This window comes from Pleurodeles waltl, chromosome 4_1 (genome assembly GCF_031143425.1).
Source record: "Pleurodeles waltl isolate 20211129_DDA chromosome 4_1, aPleWal1.hap1.20221129, whole genome shotgun sequence".
Taxonomy (NCBI): domain Eukaryota; kingdom Metazoa; phylum Chordata; class Amphibia; order Caudata; family Salamandridae; genus Pleurodeles; species Pleurodeles waltl.
In genome coordinates this window covers 142,282,094-142,304,636 of record NC_090442.1, presented here as the reverse complement: position 1 = coordinate 142,304,636, position 22,543 = coordinate 142,282,094, and the positions used below count along the sequence as shown (strand labels likewise).

The 22,543-nt window shown below is 48.2% G+C and overlaps 1 protein-coding gene across 1 annotated transcript in view; it reads left to right on the top strand.

Annotated features, from left to right (window-relative positions):
* SYN3 (synapsin III) overlaps window positions 1-22,543 on the top strand; it is a 941,464-nt gene that overhangs the window by 906,521 nt on the left and 12,400 nt on the right. Inside the window, exons 12-13 of the mRNA XM_069227930.1 lie at window positions 3,238-3,343; window positions 13,887-14,184. Of these exons, the coding sequence (XP_069084031.1) occupies window positions 3,238-3,343; window positions 13,887-14,184 (404 nt within the window). The remainder of the gene's footprint in view (window positions 1-3,237; window positions 3,344-13,886; window positions 14,185-22,543) is intronic.

The window sequence follows — 22,543 nt, the reverse complement described above, 5'->3', positions numbered from 1 at the left end:
GTTGTGATACCTGTGGCCTGTTATTGTACTTGGGATGCATATGTTCTCTCAGTATGGTGCACTCTTGGTATACACCTGCAGTACGGTGCACACTTGAGATGTACCTGCTGTGTTAGTATGGTGCACTCTTGTGATACCTGTGGCCTGGTAGTGTTCTTGGGATGCATATGTTCTCTTAGTATGGTGCACACTTGTGATACCTATGGCCTTGGTAGTATATCTGGGATGCATATGCTCTCTTAGTATGGTGCACACTTCTGATATCTGTGGCCTGTTAGTGTTCTTGAGATGCATATGTTATCTTAGTATAGTGCACATTTCTGATACCTGTGGCCTGTTAGTGTTCTTGAGATGCATATGTTCTCTTAGTATGGTGCACACTTGTGATGCCTGTGGCCTGTTAGTATTCTTGGATGCATATGTTTTCTTAGTATGGTACTATTTTGTGATACCTGAGGCCTGTTGGTACTCCTGAGATGCATATGTTCCCTTAGTCTGGTGAATACTTGTGATACCTATGGCCTTGGTAGTATTTCTGGGATGCATATGTTCTCTTAGTATGGTGCACACTTGTGATACCTATGGCCTGTTAGTGTTCTTGGGATGCATATGTTCTCTTAGTATGGTACTCTCTCGTGATACCTGTGGCCTGTAGGTATTTCTGGGATGCCTATCCTATCTTGGTATGGTGCACACTTGTGATATCTGTTGCTCTTTAGTGTTCTTGGGATGAATATGTTCTCTTAGTATGGTGCACACGTGATACCTTTGCCCAGTTTGTGTACATGGGATGCATATGTTCTCTTAGTATGGTTCTCTCTCTTGATACCTGTGGCCTGTTGCTATTTCTGGGATGCTTATGCTCTCTTGGTATAGTGAACACTTGTGATACCTGTGGTCTGTTAGTGTTCTTGTGATGCAAATGTTCTCTTAGTATGGTGCACTCTTATGATACCTGTGGCCTGTTGGTGTTCTTGGGTGTATATGTGCACACTTGTGATACCTGTGGCCTGTTAGTGTTCTTGGGTGCATATGTTCTCTTAGTATGGTGCACACTTGTGATACCTGTGGTCTGTTAGTGTTCTTGTGATGCAAATGTTCTCTTAGTATGGTGCACTCTTATGATACCTGTGGCCTGTTAGTGTTCTTGGGTGTATATGTGCACACTTGTGATACCTATGGCCTGTTAGTGTTCTTGGGTGCATATGTTCTCTTAGAATGGTTCACACTTGTGATACCTGTGGCCTGTTTGTGTTCTTGGGATGCATATGTTCTCTTAGTATGGTGCACACTTGTGATACCTGTGACCTGTTTGTGTTCTTGGGATGCATATGTTCTCTTAGTATGGTGCTCTTTGATGATACCTGTGACCTGTTGGTATTTCTGGGATGCATATGCTCTTTTGGTATGGTGCATTTCTGGCATATGCTTCCTCTGTTTGCATGCTTTACTTTTGTTGTACATATGTCTGTTAATATTCTTTTGTCTTGCGGTACACCTCCTCCATTTCTATGGGGTACTTAAGAGATACACATACTATTTTGGTGTGGTGCACTCTTGTGAATCACATGCACTGTTAGTATGTTGCCTTTCTGGAATATATATGCTTTCTTGCTGTGGCGCACTTTTGGGATACGCACCCTCTGTTAATATGGTGCACTATTGTGATGCCTGTGTTCTGTTAGTATTCTTGGAATGCATATTTTCTCTTGGTATGGTACATTTTTGGGATGTGTGTCCTCTGTCGGTATGTTTCTCTTGTGTTATATCCATGTCTGTTAGTATTCTACTGTCCTGGGATACTCCCGCTCCACCATTATAGTATTCTTTTGAGATATGAATGCTGTCTTGGTGTGGTGCACTCTTATGATACGCGTGCTCTGTTAATATGTTGCACCTGGAATACATATGCTGTCTTGCTATGGTGCACTCTTGTGATACGCGTGCGCTGTTAGTTTGTTGCACCTGAAATACAAATGCTCTGTTGCTATGGTGCACTCTTGTGATAGGTGTGCGCTGTTAGTATGTTGCACCTGTGTAATACATAAGCTCTGTTGCTATGGTGCACTCTTGTGATAAGTGTGCTCTGTTAGTATGTTGCACCTGTGTAACACATATGCTCTCTTGCTACAGTGCACTCTTGGGATACGCACCTTCTGTTAGCATGATGCTCTCTTTGGCTATGCATGCGCGCATTGCTGTATGGTCTTGTGATATATAGGATCTGTTAGTGTGGTGCTCTCTTATAGTATATCTGTTTCATTAATGTGATGCTGTCTAGTGATTCACCTGCTCTTGGTATAGTTCTCTCATGGGAAATACATGCTCAGTTGGTATGTGCAGTCTAGGAATATACATTTTGTTAATTTGATGCACTTTTGTAGCAATACACATAATACATTATCGTCTAATAAATCCACTTTATTCCTATAGTGCACGCCTGTGATATGCCTGCACTGTCTGTGATTATGGGGCACTCTTATACGTAATATACGTAATTTGTTAGCGAGGTGGTCTCTTTTCATTTAGCCACCTTACTATTATAGTGCGCTCTTGTAATTCACTTGCACTGTTTGTTAGTATGGTGCACTCTTGAGTCAGCCTGCTCTGTTAGTATGAAGCACTCTTGTGAGCCACCTGCTCTGTTAGTATGGTGCAATTTTGTGGTGCATCTGCTTTATTAGTATTGTGCACTCTTGGGTCAACCTCTTCTGTTCGTGTGATGCATTCTTGTGGTACACCCGCTCTGGTAGTATGGTGCACTTGTGTGGTACACCTGCACGGCTAGTATGGAAACTTTTGAAACACCCTGCTGTGTTAGTGTGGTGCATTCATGTGGTACACCTGCCCTGTTAGTTTTGTGCACTCTTGTGGCACACTTGTTCTGTTAGTATGGTGCTCTCTTGAATCAACCTGCTCTGTTAGTATGGTGCACTCTTGAGTCAACTTGCTTTGATAGGATGGTGCACTCCTGCTCAATCACTATAGTGCACTCTTTAAACAACCTCCTCTGTTAATGTGGTTCGCTCCTGTGGTACTCCTGCTCTGTCACTATAGTACTCTTGAGTCAATTGCTCGGTTAGCATGTGCCCTGTTGTACAGCTGTTCTTTTAACCCTGCATGTGATGTATTTTCTTCATGAGTACGGTCCACCCTTGTGTATTATGTGTTTGGTTTGGGTCATTGCTTCCTGTATTTATGGTCTTGCTCTTCGGTTTTATCTCTTTACCTCTGAAGCCTCATCAGATTCAGCCGCAGCCGGTGAAACCACAGATGCAGCCCCAGCCGGGGCCCCAGCTCAGCGGAGGAGGGCAGCCGCCCCAGCCGCGTCCACCCCCACAAGGTGAGCAATGCACAGAGGTCTCTGCCCAACACCTTGGTGGCCAGCTGACCTGTCAAATGTTGGTATGGAAATAGGCCACAAGCTTCCATCGCTTCCCTTCTTAGAAACACCAGGCATCTTCAGATGGCTCCAAGGAGATGCCTCACCAGTGCTCGGTACAGCGCCTTGAGCTGAACAGCGCTGGGTGCCCACACTGGTGAGCATATTTATGAGAGGCTTGTGATGCCAGAGCGTCACTTTGTTGGCACTCTGGCGACGGAAGCCTCTCAAGCATATCTATGAGGCGACGCAAAGACACTATGCGTGGTTCTGCATGGCCTCATAGATATGGAGTAAGATGAAACAGCACAAGTCACTACGTTGCCTTACTCTGTGCCAGGGAGACGTTCCATGGGCATTGCAGTGGGTTTTTGCATGCAACACCCATGGATTTTGATGCTCCTCAAATGTACTTAATCACATAAACCCGGGGCAGTGGCAAAACCTTACGTCTCCCCAGAGCAGACGTAACCAGGAGAAATATTTTTATCTCTCCTCATTTTTTCCTCTTTCCACGTGTGCTGCATTCTTGGAAAGAGGAAATTGTCTCTTGGGATTGTTTTTAAGCAGGAAGGTGTCCCTTCCTGCACAAAAACAATCCTGCTGACAACTCAGACACCCTTGCACCTAGCAAATTGAGCACCAGCGCAGGGGGAAAGAACAGAAACGCACCATATTTCATAAATACGGCGCATTCCTGCCCTTTCACCTTGACGTAGGGCAGCGCTGCAAAAGATTTGTGATGTGTTTCTACGCCAGTTACCCATAAATATAGGCCTGGGTTTACAAAAGTGGAACCCCACTGCATCCAGTTACTGACACAAATCAGGCAGGTCACTCTTCACTGACAAGAGATGCGACTCTACAGTATGTTGAAAGGGGGAGCGCACTGGGGCTCCCTGCTTGGTCAAACAATGACCCTCTCCTGTATTTTCCATTATGCAAGACTTGAAGTGAATTAGGTGGGGTGCCATTTAATATTTTGAATCCTAGTTATCTCAAATGTTATTGCATACTGTTTTTGACACCCATAGTTGTTCAACCACCAAACATGTTAAACATTCTCTTATTTTGTTTTTGTTGTTACATCAAAAAATGTTAAATGTCTTTCCGACAAATATTAAGATTTTTTTAACAGTAAACATTAGTGTACATTTCATCCATAATACTTCATATGTTAAATTCACCCAGTTTAGGTAAACCTAAATCACTGTCGGACAGTTGTATATACCTGTGAACCCACCTGGCTGAAACACACAGCAGCCCTAAAAATTCTAATTTACTCACACCAAGCAGTGTATTTTGAGTACCAACTATACAACGACTTATTATGTGGCCTATAAAAATAACTATAATAAAATAACAGTATTATTAACTTTCTACAAGAACTATAGGATATGATCCATCTTGAACCATTTGATAACTCCTTATAGGTCCTTCTCCAGGACAGAAGATGTTTCTCGTCACCGAAAAAAGACTTTAGTCCAGAATCATCCACTTTAGGGGTATTCATAAGTAACATATACATATCCACCTATTTTGCTAAAGCACCGCTTTCTTGAAGCTGTCCAATTCAATCTGACTAGTCTTAAACCAGGGATTAATAGTCATTCAATATTGTGTCAATTATTTTCTATTTCCTCATTTGCTAGGAGGTGTGGCTTCTATTACCAGTAGCTCCCAAGTGTTGCTTTCAAAGTGACACCAGACCGCCTTGGTTCCTCTTTAACTCAAGAACTGAGTTACTCCATGAGGGTGACTCTGACACAAAACACCCTTGTGGATCGAAGTCTAGGTCAGATGACCATCAGGTAAATTTAACAGTGTTAGAAATTGGGTCTTTGGTTGGCAGTCAGATTACTCCCTGTCCAAGCAAGGACCCTCACTCTAGTCAGGGTAAAAGAGAAACACACCCGGTTAACCCCCACTAACCCCTTGGTAGTTTGGCACAAGCAAAAAGGCTTAACCCAGAGACAATGTGTAAAGTATTTGTACCACCACAGACAGTAATACAGTGAAAACACTACAAAATGATTTAGCACCAGGTTAGAGAAATACCCAATATTTATCTGAACAAAACAAGACCAAAAAGACAAACATCCAACATACACAGGCAAAGTTGTGAAATTTTAAAGATTAAACTTCAATATAGCGCTTAGAAACACAAATGCTTGAAATTGATGATATTACTGCGTCGTGATGGAGTCGTTCCTAACAATCTGACGCCAATGGCGCCGGTCACGAAGTCACACGGACTGACGCGTACAGTACCTTGTGAAAATGAGGAAACAAGCTGGTGCACGGAGTCTGGAATCGTGGCGTCGCTGGGTCCAAGGCGGTGTCGGTTCCGGTGCATGCAGAGTGAAGGAGCTGAGGTGTCACAAAGAGGTGTCAGGTCCTTGCTGCGGAGTGGTGGAGGTGAGGCAGCATCAGTTCCAAGGGTTGGATCCACGCACTTCCGGCGGAGTCGATATCCGGCAGCCACGACATGGTGCGGCGACTTCCAGGGAGTCGTGAACTTCTGGGAGGCTGAATTAGGTACCACTTGGCAGGGCAGGAGTCTCAGCAAAGCATACAGGTGCTGGCAGAGGACGTCTTTGATGGCCCTGAGACATCAGAACAGGGGGCAAGCTCAGTCCAAGTCCTTTAAGAGTCTTCTCAAGCAGGAATATACCACAAAGTCCAGTCTTTGTCCCCTTTCACAGGCAGAAGCAGCAACTGCAGGATAGCCCAACAATGAACAGTCACAGGCAGGGGCACCACTTCTCCTCAGTTTTTCAGCTCTTTATCCTTGGTAGAGGTTCCTCTTAGTTCCAGAACCAAATCTTGAAGAAATCTAAAGTCTGGGTTTTGGGTCCGGTACTTATACCCCTTTCTGCCTTTGAAGTTGCCCAACTTCAAAGAAAAGTCTCTGTTGTTTACAGGATCCTGCCTTGCCCAGGCCAGGCCCCAGGCACACACCAGGAAGTTGGAGACTGCATTGTGTGAGGGGAGGCACAGCCCATTCAGGTGTAAGTGACCACTCCTCCCTCCACTCTAGCCCAGATGGCTCATCAGGATATGCAGGCTACACCCCAGCTCCTTCTGTGCCACAGTCTAAAGGAGATTCACAAACAGCCCAACTGTCAGTCTGATCCAGACAGGGAATCCAGAAACAGGTAGAGTCACAGAATGTTTTAAGCAAGAAAATGCCTACTTTCTGAAAGTGGCATTTTAAAACTAACAATCTAAAAACCAACTTCACTAAAAGATGTATTTTTAGATTGTGAGTTCACAGACCCTAAACTCCACATTTCTATCTGCTCTCAAAGGGAAACTGCACTTTAAGGATATTTAAAGGGAGCCCCCATGTTAACCTATGAGAGAGCTAGGCCTTGCAACAGTGAAAACCGAATTAGGCAGTATTTCACTGCTAGGACATATTAAAAACAGATCACTATATGTCCTACCTTTAACATACACTGCACCCTGCCAACTAGGGCCTACATTAGGGGTGCCTTACATGTATAAAAAGGAAAGGTTTGGGTTTGGCAAGTGGGTACACTTGCCAAGTCGAATTGGCAGTTTAAAACTGCACACACAGACACTGCAGTGCAGGTCTAAGCCATGTTTGCAGGGCTAATCATGTGGGTGGCACAATCAGTGCTGCAGGCCCACTAGTAGCATTTGATTTGCAGGCCCTGGGCACCTCTAGTGCACTTTATTAGGGACTTTATGCCAATCATAGAAAAGCCAATTACACCTATAATTTCACATAAGAAGCACTTGCACTTTAGCACTGATCAGCAGCGGTAACGTGCCCAGAGTAACAAAAACAGCAAAAACAGAGTCCACAACCCAGCAACAACCTGGGAAGCAGATGCAAAAAGTTAGGGGAGACCACACCAAGGATGCAAGGTCTAACAAACAGTCAAAAAATGTTATGTTTTTAAACAAAATGTATCAGTTTTCACATTTCATCATAAAGGGCCTGATTTAGAACTCAGCGGATGGCTTGCTCCACCACAACGCTGAAGTATAGCCTCTCCGACAAAATCTAAATCCCATTATGTCCTTTGGGAATTAGATTTCTGCAGACGGGATATCTGTCACCGTTGTGACGGAGAAACCCTTCCCAAGATCTAAATCAGGCAATTAATCTATTCAAGTTCATTTTCTTACCATGTATCATTTTTATACTACTTCTGGGTTATTCCTACTCCACTTATGGAATCATGGTACAGGTTGGGGAATTTAAGGAGGCAAAGCCGAATGTCTCAGGATGCTACAGTTGGGCACATCTGATTGACTTATTTTGGGAGGAAGCGCAAACTCTAGAGCAGATCTTTATACATCTTGAACCGCAACCAACTAAAATAACTGAAACCCGGGGGCAGGGAGAATAATTAAAGAGTCATTCAAAATGCAGTGTGTGTCTGTGCCCTAGTGACCTGTGTGATGTCCATGGTGCACAGGCACCGGCAGGAGAATGCATGAAGTCCCTGATAACTGGAGGTTATGTGCAGTGTGTCCCTGGGCCCTAGTGATGTGTGGCTGACATCCATGGTGCACAGGCACCAGCAGGAGAATGCATGAAGTCCCTGATAACTGGAGGTTATGTGCAGTGTGTCCCTGGGCCCTAGTGATGTGTGGCTGACATCCATGGTGCACAGGCACCAGCAGGAGAATGCATGAAGTCCCTGATAACTGGAGGTTATGTGCAGTGTGTCCCTGGGCCCTAGTGATGTGTGGCTGACATCCATGGTGCACAGGCACCGGCAGGAGAATGCATGAAGTCCCTGATGCCTGGAGGTTATGTGCAGTGTGTGTCTGTGCCCTAGTGACCTGTGTGATATCCTTGGTGCACAGGCACCAGCAGGAGAATGCATGAAGTCCCTGATACCTGGAGGTTATGTGCAGTGTGTGTCTGTGCCCTAGTGACCTGTGTGATATCCTTGGTGCACAGGCACCGGCAGGAGAATGCATGAAGTCCCTGATAACTGGAGGTTATGTGCAGTGTGTCCCTGGGCCCTAGTGATGTGTGGCTGACATCCATGGTGCACAGGAACCAGCAAGAGAATGCATGAAGTCCCTGATACCTGGAGTTTGTGTGCAGGTTGAGCTTGGGCCCCAGTGATATGTGTGATATCCAGAGTGCACACCAACCGACAGGAGAATGGGTGAAGTCCTTGATACCTGGAGGTTGTGTGCACTTTGTGTCTGGGCCCTAGTGATGAATGTGATATCCATGGTGCACAAGCACCGGCAGGAGAATGCATGAAGTCCCTGATGCCTGGAGGTTGTGAGCAGTGTGTGTCTGGACTCTAGTAATATGTGTGATTTCGATGGTGCACACGCACTGGCAGGAGAATGTGTGTAGTCCTTGGTACCTGGAGGTTGTGTGCAGTGTGTGTCTGGGCCTTACTGACATGTGTGATGTACATGGTGCACAAGGCACCGGCGGGAGAATCCGTGAAGTCCGTGATAGATGGAGGTTGTGTGCAGTGTGTGCCTGGGCCTTAGTGACGTGTGTGATATACATGGTGCACAGGCACCGGCAGGAGAATGTGTGAATTCCTGATCCCCGGAGATTGTGTGCAGTATGTGTCTGGCCCTAAGCCATGTGTGATATCTATGGTGCACAGGCACTGGCAGGAGAATGCATGAAGTCCCTGATAACTGGAGGTTATATGCAGTGTGTCCCTGGGCCCTAGTGATGTGTGGCTGACATCCATGGTGCACAGGAACCAGCAAGAGAATGCATGAAGTCCTTGATACCTGGAGGTTGTATGCAGAATGTGTCTTGGCCCTAAGTCGTGTGATGTCCATGGTGCACAGGCACTGGCGGGAGAATGTGTGAATCCCTGATACCTGGAGGTTGTGTGCAGTATGTGTCTTGGCCCTAAGCTGTGGGCGATGTCCGTGGTGCACAGACACAGGCAGGAGAATGCATGAAGTCTCTGATACCTGGAGGTTGTGTGCAGTATATGTCTTGGCCCTAAGCTTTTTGTTATGTCCATGGTGCACCGGCTCCAGCAGAAGAATGCGTGGAAGTCCTTGATACCTGGAGGTTGTGTGCACTGTGTGTCTGGGCCTTAGTGACATGTGTGATATCCATGGTGCACAGGAACTGGCAGGAGAATGCGTGAAGTCCTTAATACCTGGAGGTTGTTTGCAGAATGTCTTGGCCCTCAGCCGTGTGTGATGTCCATGGTGCAGAGGCACCGGCAGGAGAATGTGTGAAGTCCTTGATACCTGGAGGTTGTGTGCACTGCATGTCTGGACCTTAGTGATGTGTGTGATGTCTATGGTGCACAGGAACCGTCAGGAAAATGTGTGAAGTCCTTGATACCTGGAGGTTGTGTGCAGTATGTGTCTTGGCCCTAAGCCGTGTGTGATGTCTATGGTGCAGAGGCACCGGCAGGAGAATGCGTGAAGTCCTTGATACCTGGAGGTTGTGTGCAGAATGTATCTTGGCGCTAAGCTGTGTGTGATGTCCATGGTGCACAGGCACTGGCAGGAGAATGCATGAAATCCCTGATACCTGTAGGTTGTGTTCAGAATGTGTCTTGGCCCTAAGCTCTGTGTGATGCCCATGGTGCACAGGCACTAGCAGGAGAATGCGTGAAGTCCCTGATACCTGGAACATGTGTGCAGAATGTGTCTTGGCCCTAAGCTGTGTGTGATGTCCATGGTGCAGAGGCACTGGCAGGAGAAAGCGTGAAGTCCCTGATACCTGGAGCTTGTGTGCAGAATGTGCCTTGGCCCTAAGCCGTGTGATGTCCATGGTGCTTAAACACCAGCAGCAGAATGTGCGAATCCCTGATGCCTGGAGGTTGTGTACAATATGTGTCTTGGCCCTAAGCCGTGTGTGATGTCCATGGTGCACAGACACAGGTAGATTCTTGTAGGTGCATGCTGCCTGAGACAGAGAGAGGCACTCAGACCCTTTAAGAGGGCATCATATTCAAACAGGAAAGAGGACTCAGTGCCTCTTCCAGACAACTACTACTCCATCCACACATACAGGATGCCGCCAGTGAAGGGGCAACCACTCTGTCCAGTCCTAAATTAGGGGAAAAATAACGTTGCCAATGATCCACTTAAATTCATTTTTGTTGTAAAAATCTCATGGCATCAAAAGATAAGATACAAGAGTGTGCTTTATGTTGTTGTTAGGGGCTCTTCACAAAAGCATTTATGAGTATGGGAAGTGGTACTACAGCAGCACTGTTCTACATACTCATACATACTCTATCCTGATCGAGCGTTCCATATTAGTGAAGGTGCAAAGGTGGCTCACCTCTTCCAGGGTTTGTTACCAGCGCCAAGATGCTCCGGCCATATTTATGAGAGACTTGCACCGCCAGGGAGTCACTGTTTTTGATTCTGCGGCAGCACAAACCTCTCAATTATATTCTCTGCGGCCGCGCAAACTCACTTTGTGTGGCTTTGAATGACCTCATAGATATGGAGTAAGGCAAGGCTGCGCAAGTCCCTACGTTGCCTTTCTCTGCGCCAGGAAGCTGTTCCATGGGCTTTGAAGTGGGTTTTCCCACTCAACACCCATGGATTTTGACACTGCCCCAGATTTACCTAATCAAGTGAGTACAGTACAGCACAACAACCTTACACCACCCCAGAGCAGGCTTAATGAGGAGAAATATTTCTTTATTTTTCCTTTTTCATTCTGCAGCTCACATAGGAAGAAGAAAAAGCCTCCCCGGATTGATTTTGTGCAGGAAGGTGTCCCATCCTGCACACAAACAATCCTGCATGCAACGCCGACACCCTTGCACCATGGTGCAAGGCTGCCTGGGTTGGCGCTAGGCAGGCCACTGTGAGCCAGTGCAGGGAGCAAGGACAGCGGTACACTGCATTGCATAAATATAGTGCACTCCTGCTCTTGCGCCGCCGCCCTGCGCCAAGACCCTGTAAAGTGCATGTAGTGATGAATCTCTTAAATACCAAAAATAACAACACAGCATTAGTCCTGTCAAGCCGAGTCCAGGAAAACACGAGTTCAAAGATGAGGAAACACGCCTGCACCCTGAGCCAGAACAGTTCCTGTACCAAGGAAGACGCAGGTAATCTGTTGTAAAGGCAATGGCTGAAACCAGATCACTAAACACCCAAGTAAACAAGACGCCTGACTGCCGGGGAGCTACAGCCGCCAGGTGAAAGCCACGAGGCCAGCAGCATCCTTCCCAAACTCTCAATGTGCGCATCACGCGCCCTCGTCGATGACCCCGGGGTTTCCGATTCCACTCGGTCCCTTTAGGCCTGGATCCACTTCATCTCTGGGGGCCCCGTCTCTGTGCAGCCAGGATTAGGATTTCCTTAAAAACAGATCAACTTCTGACATTGTTGGTGGGGAAGAGGGGGGGGGGGGGGGTATGGGAGACGGGTACCCCATCTCTGCCCCCCTCCAGTGGCGTAACATAGGCCCCCCCTCAGCCCTCGTGGTGCTGGGGGTCGGAGTGGGGGGGGGGGGGCCTTAGCACAGTAACCTGGCCTGACAGCTCCTAAATCCGGAGGGGAGCCCCTCCATATAACTTGCAGCCTCCCTCCCCTCCCCCCTTCAAGTTTCGTTACGCCACTGCCCCCCTCCTTCGGTACCAGTGAAAATCAGTCCCGGATTCTAGCCCACGCAGACGCTCCTGGGATGAGTACTGCATGGAAGTAAGTTGTATAGTGCCAAGAAAGGTCCAGTTTTAAGTCGCTGGACAGAAATGGAGTTCTGATCGTACTGAATGGCGTCCAGGCCTCATCCCGAGGCACTAAAAGCTAAACGTGCGCTTTATGACTCCAATACATAAAACACACCGGCACTTATTAATTTCCGAATAAAGCACTGATACTATCCGTGTCATAGGGTTTCAAGCCATTTCCATTGATAGCAACAATGTCAAAAGCAATTAGTTTTGTCACTTCCTGTGCTGTAAGGGCCCCGGCTGTGCGTTGGCATGGAGGGTACTCGCTGGCACCCATAACTGCAAAGCCTGGCAGCACGTAGACTCTAAGCGTGGGTCTGTAGTTGATGTGGCGCGGAGGGCCATTACTCTCATCCGTGATAAGGCCAGCCTGAAAACACAGGAGCGGAGCTATCCACCCGCAAACAAAACAAGCATAAGCAAAGCCAGTTGGCTTGGCGTTGCCAAGAGTGAAATTGATCTTTCTTATTTATGTTTCTTGCAAGCATGTTTGTTATACATTTGATGTTTGAAAGTAAATTGTTAATAGTAAATAAAAAGCAGTCCTGGGACGTAAGTGCGCTACATTTTATTTGGAAGTACACACGTGACAGGAAAAGTGCCATCACTCAGTGCAAGAGAGCCTAAGGTTGTCATGAGGCTGATCCATTGCGCCATACGGTATTCAGTAGTGAGGGATGCAAAATGTGTTAACAGACCAATGGATGAAGAGGGCTAACCCAGAGCCCCAATATGTATGAATAAACATCTGTATGTATTTTTGTATATCATTTTCTTTCTTAAATATGAAGCTGGTGCCAAAGTGCAAACTGTCCCAGGCCAGACCCAAAACGTAAAGTTAATATATTTACTGCAGTTAGTGTGTTCTCACTTTCACTGTGTACTTCAATACATTTTTCATTTACTGGCAAGATTTTTCCAGTAACCTCAATGGATAATATCGACCCATCATTGTACAGTTTATTAACATGCTGGAGCAAATTTATGAAGGTGTTATGCCACCCTTGTGCCACATAAGGCGAAGAAGGGCGACACAAAACCTAGAGTGAGATTTACAAAGCCACACAAGGCCACCTTCCGTGGCTTGGTAAATCTGGAGCAACACAAGGCAGAACAAGTCACTGCCTTGCGTTACTCTTCCCTAGGAAGGCGTTCCATGGGTGGAGCGTGGGTGTTCTCACGCATCCACCCATGGATTGTGCCGTATTCTCAGATTTACCAAAACAGGTAATCCTATGAATGCGTCAAAATGCTGCAGCTTCCCAGGGGAGGCACATTGAGAAGAAATATCTTTATCTCTCCTTGTTGTTTCCTCTTTCTAAGTGTGCAGGTGCCCCTTCCTGTACAAAAACAATCCTGCCCATAACGTAGGCACCATTGCACCACAGCGCAGGGGTGCCTGAGTTGGCTTAAGATAACAAACTGGGCACCAGTGCAAGGAGAGGACAGAAACGCGCCATATAATGGTAAAGATGGCACATTCCTGCCCTCTCCGTTTCATGCAGCACGGCGCAGTATGATATTTTGCTGCTCTGCATTGCATGAAAATATAATAGATCAGGTGCCATGTATTCTTTTTCTTGTTGGACTTGTAATACTAATTACAATGGCCTTGTTTATTAGCCTTCTTTATGAGTTAATCGGTGTTCAGTAGACGGTTGCTTAGGAATCTTGCACCTGTAGATTTTGCAATTTTTATGGTAAAACGGAACAAACTAGCTTTCTTTTGCTCCTTCCTCCTTCACATTTTCCTGACTTGAGTTTGAGAGTTAAACATTTACTTGGTTCATGATCTTCCTTTGTCTTTGCAGGGGCTCCACGTCAACCTCCAGGACCTCAAGGTCCACGAACTGGAGCTCCAACGCAGCCACGGCTCTCCCCGCAGGGTCAGCAGCCTCAGAGTCCACAGTCCACCTCACCACAGCAGCAGCGGTCCCCTGGATCACCACAGCAACCTAGGTCAGCCGGGGGCACCTCTCCAAACCCGATGACCAAGCCGGGCGTCATCCCTCCTCATCAACCCCGGCCAACTGCACCAGGGCAGGCACCAATAATGCTTCCTTCTGCAGCCCCATCCAAGCAGCAAGCCTCGCCACATCCACATCTCAAGTAGGTTTCTGAAAATGCTAGGGTTTGAACAGGGTGCACGTTGTGGCTTTTGTAAGGACAACATCTTTATTGACTGCTGCAGTACAGCCTGTGTCCTACCTGTTTCAGTTCTCTTCTTACTCGGAGTGTCTGTCATCCCACCTATCTTTCCTGATTTCTCTTCCCAGCTTCTTTCCCCCATCTGTTAATTTTCTTATGGCTCCCCAAAATCTGCCTATCTGCAGCTAAAAATCTGCTTTATATCATGTGCAGGTTGTCTTATCTGAAAACCCACTAGAATAGCATTAGTAGGCCACACTTTAACCTGGCTTTGCATAGCTCATTGGTGTCAAAATCATCAGCATCACCTTTTCAAATAGCCACACTTGGGACTCAGAGACTGTAGCCATTCTCCCTGTGATAGCCTATCTGGATCTTTTCAAAGTTTCTCCTGGGGCATTTAGATCCAAAATCTTTATCAGAACTTTTCAGCATCATCTCATGGACTTATGTCAGGTCAACCTTACTTGAGACGAATGCTGGTTTTCTCTCCTTGTCAAACACATCCATCGGAACTAGTAAACCCGATCATGGATATGGTCCAGTTGTGTGCAGAAATAATACTTATCTCCTGCCTGCCACAAGCCAGCAACCACAGTGACATGGGGAGGGAGAACATCATATCCAACCTGCTCAAAGTAATTGACTATATTGAGATCTTTTTAGCTGTTAATTGTGCACCACTCTATTCACCCATAAAATGTCAAATTATTAATTTCATTATTTTATTAATAGATAAAAGATATAAAATTATATAACACATTTCCTTGCCTTTTCTTACTTCACTTGCAAACATTGCCTCAGATGTGTAGTATAACATGCTCTTCCCTGTTATGTGCATGTAAGTAGCTCTACTTGTATAGCTCAAGCCTAGCTGGAGAGCAGCAAAACACTGAACATTGGGAGTAAAACCTGGCATAAAGTTTAAGATCATTTACGAGAGGCAGGTTATTTCAAACTATTAAATATTTGAGCAGGTAATGCTCATTGAAGAGATGGACCCTTGGCTCCTTTCCAAATTGCTAGAGGATAGGAGCCATCCTAATGTTGGTAGGATGTTGTTTCAGATCTTAAGTGCATGGATGAGAAGGCCTGCCTTCTGATCTTTCCCTTCCTTCATTTCTACATGTTTCATCTAGCAATGCCCTGTTTCTGGTTCGTCGCTGTCTACCTAAGTAAGTGAGGCAGATGTGTCATTTCTGATGGCCTTCTGGGCGATGCAACTGGTCTTGAAGATAATGCAGGCTTGGAATGAGACCCAATGTAATTCCTTTAATGTTTGCTTGATGCGGTCAAACTTCTTCAAGTCTTCACTGAGACAAGTGTAGTATGTGGAAATCTTTTCAGGGGTGTTAGGGAGGTCGCCGAACAGGGCAATTCCTCCATGCAGCATAGACAGCCAGGGACTGCTTCGACATCCTGAAGTCCGTTTTGAATAGATAGGCAATTTTAAGATGTAGAGATAATAGCATGTTCTTTATTTTCCTGGTGAGGTGTTCTTTGAAGGAGAGGTCTGTGTCAAGGCTGAATTTAAGTGACTTTGCTTTGGTTGTCAGCGGAGAGATGAAGCTATCCAGGGTCATTGTGGAGAGTCAAGCTTGAATAAGTGCATTGAATCAGTGCTACAGGCAATCCATAGAAATTCTTTGTCGGGTGTAGATTTAAGTCGGTGCTTGCCGTCCAGTTCTGTATTAAATTGAGGCAAGCTCTGAGTCACTGTGTGTTAAGAAGACTTATAAGTAGAGTTGTGTGTTGTCTTATTGCTGGATCTTGAAGGTGTTGTCAGTGAATAGAGCTCAAAGGTGGTCCATGAAGAGACTGAAAAGGACAGGCAAGAGGGTGGATCAGTTGGATACTCCACAAGATAAAGGGAGGGTCCTGAATCTTGAGTTTCCCATCTGGTGAGTTAATGGCTGTTGTGAGGCAAGAGATAAACCATTATTGCATTGTGCGGAAGAGGCACAGTGTACATCAATGCTTAGTGGTCAACTGTGTCAAAAACTGCTGCCACGTCAGGCGGGATTAGGAGGCATGGGCCGTACTTTTAAATGGGGAGTACATTGTTGAATACTTAAAGGGTAGCATTTTCAATGCTCCAGTGTGTTCTGAAATCTGGTTGATAAGCCGATGGAAGATTACGCGTGTTGATTAGGTTTCTTGCTGTTTTGTTTTCCAGTGAAAGGAAGGTGACCAGTGAGACTTTATTTGCAGGGTCATGCCAAGTCCATGATAGTTTTAATCAGCAAGAGGAGGATCTGACCAAATTTTAGGCTGGTTGGGAAGATGTCTAGGTTAAGGGAGGCACTAACAATACAGAGGATTGGAATGTGGGTATCTCCTTGCAGGGATTTTATTATGGATGGTCGTAGATTGTTGTCATCATAAGATCAAATCAAATCAAATCATTAACATTTATAAAGCGCGCTACTCACCCGTGCGGGTCTCAAGGCGCTAGGGGGGAAAGGGGGGGTTATCGCTGCTCGAACAGCCAAGTCTTTAGGAGTCTCCGGAAAGCGGAGTGGTCCTGGGTGGTCCTGAGGCTGGTGGGGAGGGAGTTCCAGGTCTTGGCCGCCAGGAAGGAGAAAGATCTCCCACCCGCCGTGGAGCGGCGGGTGCGAGGGACGGCAGCAAGTGCGAGGCCAGCGGAGCGGAGGGGGCGGGTGGGGACGTAGAAGCTGAGGCGTCTGTTGAGGTATTCCGGTCCCTTGTTGTGGAGGGCTTTGTGTGCGTGGGTGAGAAGACGGAAGGTGATCCTTTTGCTGACTGGGAGCCAATGCAGGTGTCTCAGGTGTGCGGAGATGTGGCTGTTGCGGGGTACGTCGAGGATGAGGCGGGCCGAGGCGTTTTGGATGCGTTGCAGGCGGTTTTGGAGTTTGGCGGTGGTCCCGGCGTAGAGGGTGTTGCCGTAGTCCAGGCGACTCGTGACAAGGGTGTGGGTCACGGTTTTTCTGGTGTCGGCGGGGATCCAGCGGAAGATCTTGCGGAGCATGCGGAGAGTGAGGAAGCAGGCGGAGGACACGGCGTTGACTTGCTTGGTCATGGTGAGAAGAGGGTCCAAGATGAAGCCGAGGTTGCGGGCGTGGTCTGCGGGGGTCGGTGCGGTGCCGAGGGCCGTGGGCCACCAGGAGTCGTCCCAGGCGGACGGGGTGTTGCCGAGGATGAGGACTTCCGTTTTTTCAGAGTTCAGCTTTAGGCGGCTGAGCCTCATCCAAACTGCGACGTCCTTCATACCCTCTTGTAGGTTGGTCTTGGCGCTGGCGGGGTCCTTGGTGAGGGAGAGTACAAGTTGGGTGTCGTCGGCGTAGGAGGTGATGATGATGTCGTGCTTGCGTACGATGTCGGCGAGGGGGCTCATGTAGACATTGAAGAGTGTCGGGCTGAGCGATGAGCCTTGAGGTACGCCGCAGATGATCTTGGTGGGTTCTGAGCGAAACGGAGGGAGGTAAACTCTTTGGGAGCGGTTAGCGAGGAAGGATGCGATCCAGTCCAGGGCCTGGCCTTGGATCCCGGTGGAGCGTAGGCGGGTGATTAGGGTGCGGTGACAGACGGTGTCAAAGGCAGCCGAGAGGTCGAGGAGAATGAGGGCGACTGTTTCACCGTTGTCCATCAGGGTTCTGATGTCGTCTGTGACTGAGATGAGGGCGGTTTCCGTGCTGTGGTTGGTTCGGAATCCGGTTTGTGAAGGGTCGAGCAGGTTGTTGTCTTCCAGGAAGGTGGTCAGCTGTTTGTTGACGGTCTTTTCTATTACCTTGGCTGGGAAAGGTAGAAGAGAGATGGGGCGGAAGTTTTTCAGGTCGCTTGGGTCAGCCGTAGGTTTCTTTAGTAGGGCGTTGACTTCAGCGTGCTTCCAGCATTCGGGGAAGGTAGCAGAAGAAAAAGAAGAGTTGATGACGGTCTGGAGGTGCGGGGCGATGATGTCGTCGGCTTTGTTAAAGATGAAGTGCGGGCAGGGGTCCGAAGGGGCGCCGGAGTGGATAGAGTTCATGATGGATTTGGTTTCTTCCGTGTTGATGTGGGTCCAGTTGTTGAGGGTGATGTCCGGGGAAGCGGGTTCAGTGGTGTATGGTTGGGTCTGGTGTCCGAAGCTGTCGTGGAGGTCGCTGATCTTGCGATGGAAGAAAGTGGCGAGGGATTCGCACAAATCCTGTGAGGGCGTGACGGCGTTGGCGCTGGCGCTGGGGTTGGAGAACTCTTTGACGATGCTGAAGAGTTCTCTGCTGTTGTGGCTGTTTTTGTCTAGTCTGTCGGTGAAAAAGTTCCTTTTGGCAGTGCGGATCAGGTGGTGGTGTTCGCGTGTAGCGTTCTTGAGGGCGGTCATGTTGTCCGCGGTGTGGTCCTTGCGCCAGGCCTTCTCAAGGGCACGACAAGTTTTCTTTGATTCTTTGAGGGTGTCAGAGAACCAGAGAGGTTTTTTGGTGTTGGTCTGTCGATGCGTGCGTTTGAGGGGAGCAAGGTTGTCAGCGCAGTTGGAGATCCAGTTTGTGAGGTTGAGAGCTGCGTCGTTGGGGTCGGTGGTGAGGGTGGGTTGGTTGGCGGCGAGAGCGGAGAAGAGTTGCTCTTCAGGGATCTTGTTCCACTGTCGACGAGGGGTGGGTTGAGTGCGGAGGTGGGAGGTCTCGCGTCGGAATGTGAAGTGGACACAGCTGTGGTCGGTCCAGTGTAGGGCAGAGGTGTGGCTGAAGAAGACGTGTTTGCTGGCGGAGAAGATAGGGTCGAGCGTGTGTCCGGCGATGTGGGTGGCGGTGTTCACCAGTTGTTTGAGGCCGAGGTTGGCGAGGTTGTCGAGCAGGGTGGTGGTGTTGGGGTCGTTGTTTTGTTCCAGATGGAAGTTGAGGTCGCCTAGGAGGATGTAGTCCGGTGAGGCGAGGGCGTGCGGGGAGATGAAGTCGGCGATGGCGTCGCTGAAAGAGGCGCGAGGTCCGGGAGGACGGTAGACGAGGGATCCTCTGAGGGTGGTCCTTGGGTCGGTGCGAATCTGAAAATGCAGGTGTTCAGCGGCGAGGGGGGGGTCTTCGGTGGAGGTGGTGACGCTGATGGAGTCTTTGAAGATGATGGCGACACCTCCTCCTACTTGGATGGTGCGGTCTTTTCTGGAGATCTTGTAGCCTTCGGGGATGGCGGTAGCGATGTCTGGAGCAGAGGAGGCGTTCATCCATGTCTCCGTGATGAAGGCGACGTCCGGGGCTGTGGAGTCCAGGAGGTCCCAAAGTTCAACGGCGTGCTTGTGGACGGAACGAGCGTTGATCAGGATGCACTTGAGGTGGTTGATGGCGCGTGGGCTTGTGGCACGTAGTTGCGTGGTGGAAGATGCGTTTGCAGGAGTTGCAGGCGAAGGGTCCATGGGTGCGTTTGGGGTGAGCTAGGAAGCAGGTTTTGGAGCGCCCTGGGTTGAGGGCGTGGAGGATGGTGGGGTCGTAGCGGATCAGCGGGGCTTGGGGGAGCTGGGGACCAGGGGTCGTGGCGCTGGGCGCGGGCCAGGCGCGGACGGGCGCAGACGGGCTTGCCTCTGGCGCGCCTCCGGCGCGCCAGCGGCGTGCCCGCTGCGCGCGCCCGCTGCGCAGTCGCGCAGCGGCCGCCATAAGAGGTAGGAGGGGGGGGAGGGGTCAGCTGGGGGCGAATGGGAGCTGGGGGGCGGGGGCGTGCAGGAGGTCGCGGTGGGAAAGCGCGAGGGAGGGGGGGACAGGTAGAGTGAGAGGAGCTGGGGGAGGGGGTTTAGGGTGGAGGAGGGTGAGTGTTAGGAGGTTTGGAGATTAGGGAGAGAGATAGGAGTAGGGTTGTGAAGATAGGGGAGGGGGGGTTGTAGAGGTGGGTGAGGGAGAGAGGTAGAGTGAGAGGATAGGGAGATAGGTAGTAGAGGGGGTGGCGGGAGGGGGGAGAGATAGAGAAATAGATAGAGAAAATAGATAGAGAAGTCGATAGATAGGGAAATAGATAGATAGACAGATAGGTAGGTAGGAGGTGGTGGAGAGTGGGGGAGTTAGATAGTGAGATAGGGAGCTAGAGAGATAGGAAGATAGGAGGAGTGAGGGAGGTAGATAGCGAACGGGTTAGCTAGGGGTGAGAGAGGGGGAGGCGAGTGAGGGAGGAGGATGAGGAAGGAGCAGGAGGGCAGGCTCGGGGGAAGAAGACGGAGGAGGTAGAAGAGCCGAAGACAGGAGAACAGAAGACAGAAGAGCAGAAGACAGAAGAACAGAAGAACATAAGACAGAAGAGCAGAAGAGCAGAAGAATAGAAGAACAGAAGAACAGAGGACAGAAGAACAGAAGATCGGAAGAGCAGAAGAACAGAGAAGAACAGAGAAGAACAGAGAAGAACCGAGAGGAAGAACACAGAAGCACCGAGAAGAACAGAGAAGAAGAACACAGAAGACCGGAAGAACACAGAAGAACAGAAGGGAAGAACAGAAGAACAGAAGAACACAGAAGAAGATTGCAGAGGGGGAGCGAGGAGGAAGAGACAGAGAGGAGGAAAAGAAGCAGGAGCAGGAGAGAAGGTGAGTGGCGCGGGGCAGGGCGAGGGGCTGGGAGGAGGGGGGTACTTACAGTTAGGTGGGTCTCAGGAACACAGGAACTCGGGAACTTGGAGGAGCTGCAGCGGCAGGGGGAGCGACCTACCCTTGGTGGCCTTGAAGGAGTTCAGCATGTAAAATGAGGTTGAAGGTTGTGCATTTGGGAGTGGGGTGACCTGGGAGGGAGCGTTGATTTTAGTTTGCTGTTTTGTCTGTGGGTTCTGATTTTACTTATTTTCTCTGTGAAGAAGTCATGGTGTTGCAATTGTCACATGACTGTGATAGGCATGTCAGAGAGTGGGGTGATGCAATACTCGTATAACTCAAGAGGGTGTAGTTGATGAAAGAGATCCCAACAACCTGTTCCTTGTGTAGTGACCTCAAGATCTTTAGAAATGGGAAACCTCATCCACAATATGTGGCATGCTTCATCAAAGGTGACCCGTCGGAGGGCACGCTGTATCTAGAAACACATGCTATTTCGATGGGGAGTACCTTGGCCCCAAGTGTGGCGGACCTGTATGTCCATGCATTCAAGGAAGAGTACATTTTTAACAACCCCAAACTCTTTAGAGCCCAAATACATTTATGGAAGAGATATATTGGTGATTTCCTCATCATTTGGCACAGGGACAAAGACACTGCACTTATTTTTTTTCAGTGGCTCAACACACAAAACCCCTTTTTGAATTGTACACACACACACTTAGAAGCTAAAGTTTGGCATTCCTAGAACAGTGAATCTTCGCCGTGGTGGGCTTCTTCAGTACAGAAGTCTTCACAAAACCAACAGAAAGGAACAACCATTTTTTATAGTTTCAACCAAAGATCCCCAAGACAGAACCTGCCTCAGACTTCTGAGAAACTGCAGATAAAGGGAGAGCTTTGATTAACATGCAGAGAGACTTACTAGGAAATGGAAGACTAGGGGCATATTTACAAGAAAGTGGCCTGCGCACAGGGAAAGGACAGAAACACACCATATTTACAAAATACAGTGCATTTCTGTTCTCTTCCTTACCCTTTTGGTTGCCTAGCGCCAACGCAGGCACCCTTGCACCATGATGCAATGCAGCATACACAGAAAGAGGAAAAAACTAGGGGAACTAGAGATTTTTCTACTCATTACGCAGACGTACAGTATGCATATGGTTTTGACACATTCCCGGGTTTACAGAGCCTTGTAAATCTGGGAATGCGTCAAATCCCATGGGTGTTGCATGGGAAAACCCACTGCAACCCCCATGTAATGCCCCCTGATGCAGACTAAGGCAATGCAGTGACTTGTGCTGCGTTGCCTCACTCCATATCTACCAGGCTATGTAAAGCCACGCAAAGTGGCTTTGCATGGCCTCGTAGATATGGGTCTGCACTCTTCGTCACCTGAGCGTCAAAAAACTGGCACTCCGGCGGCACATGGGGCCTGTAAATATGCCCCTATATATATCCCCCAAGACACTAACAGAAAGAGAAAAAAAAGAGCATCAAACAATAATTGTGAAGCTCTATTAGAGAACCATGTCAAACCTAGAATGGACACACTTGTCTGCGTTACTACATGTAGAACTCTGTCCAACTCAGTGAAAAATGTTATCAACAAACACTGACTCATCTTGATTTCCAGACATTTATCCCTGGTAAAATCAATGTGTTCCTTCAAAAAAGTGATGAATCTTCATATTCACTGCTACATACAAGACCTAAAAAAGCCCAGAGTGCCCTCCAAAACCCAATGGGTTTACCCACAGTGACATAACACTTCTCATGTGGTAATTGTAGCATTTGCTACCTCACAAAACCCATTAAAACCAT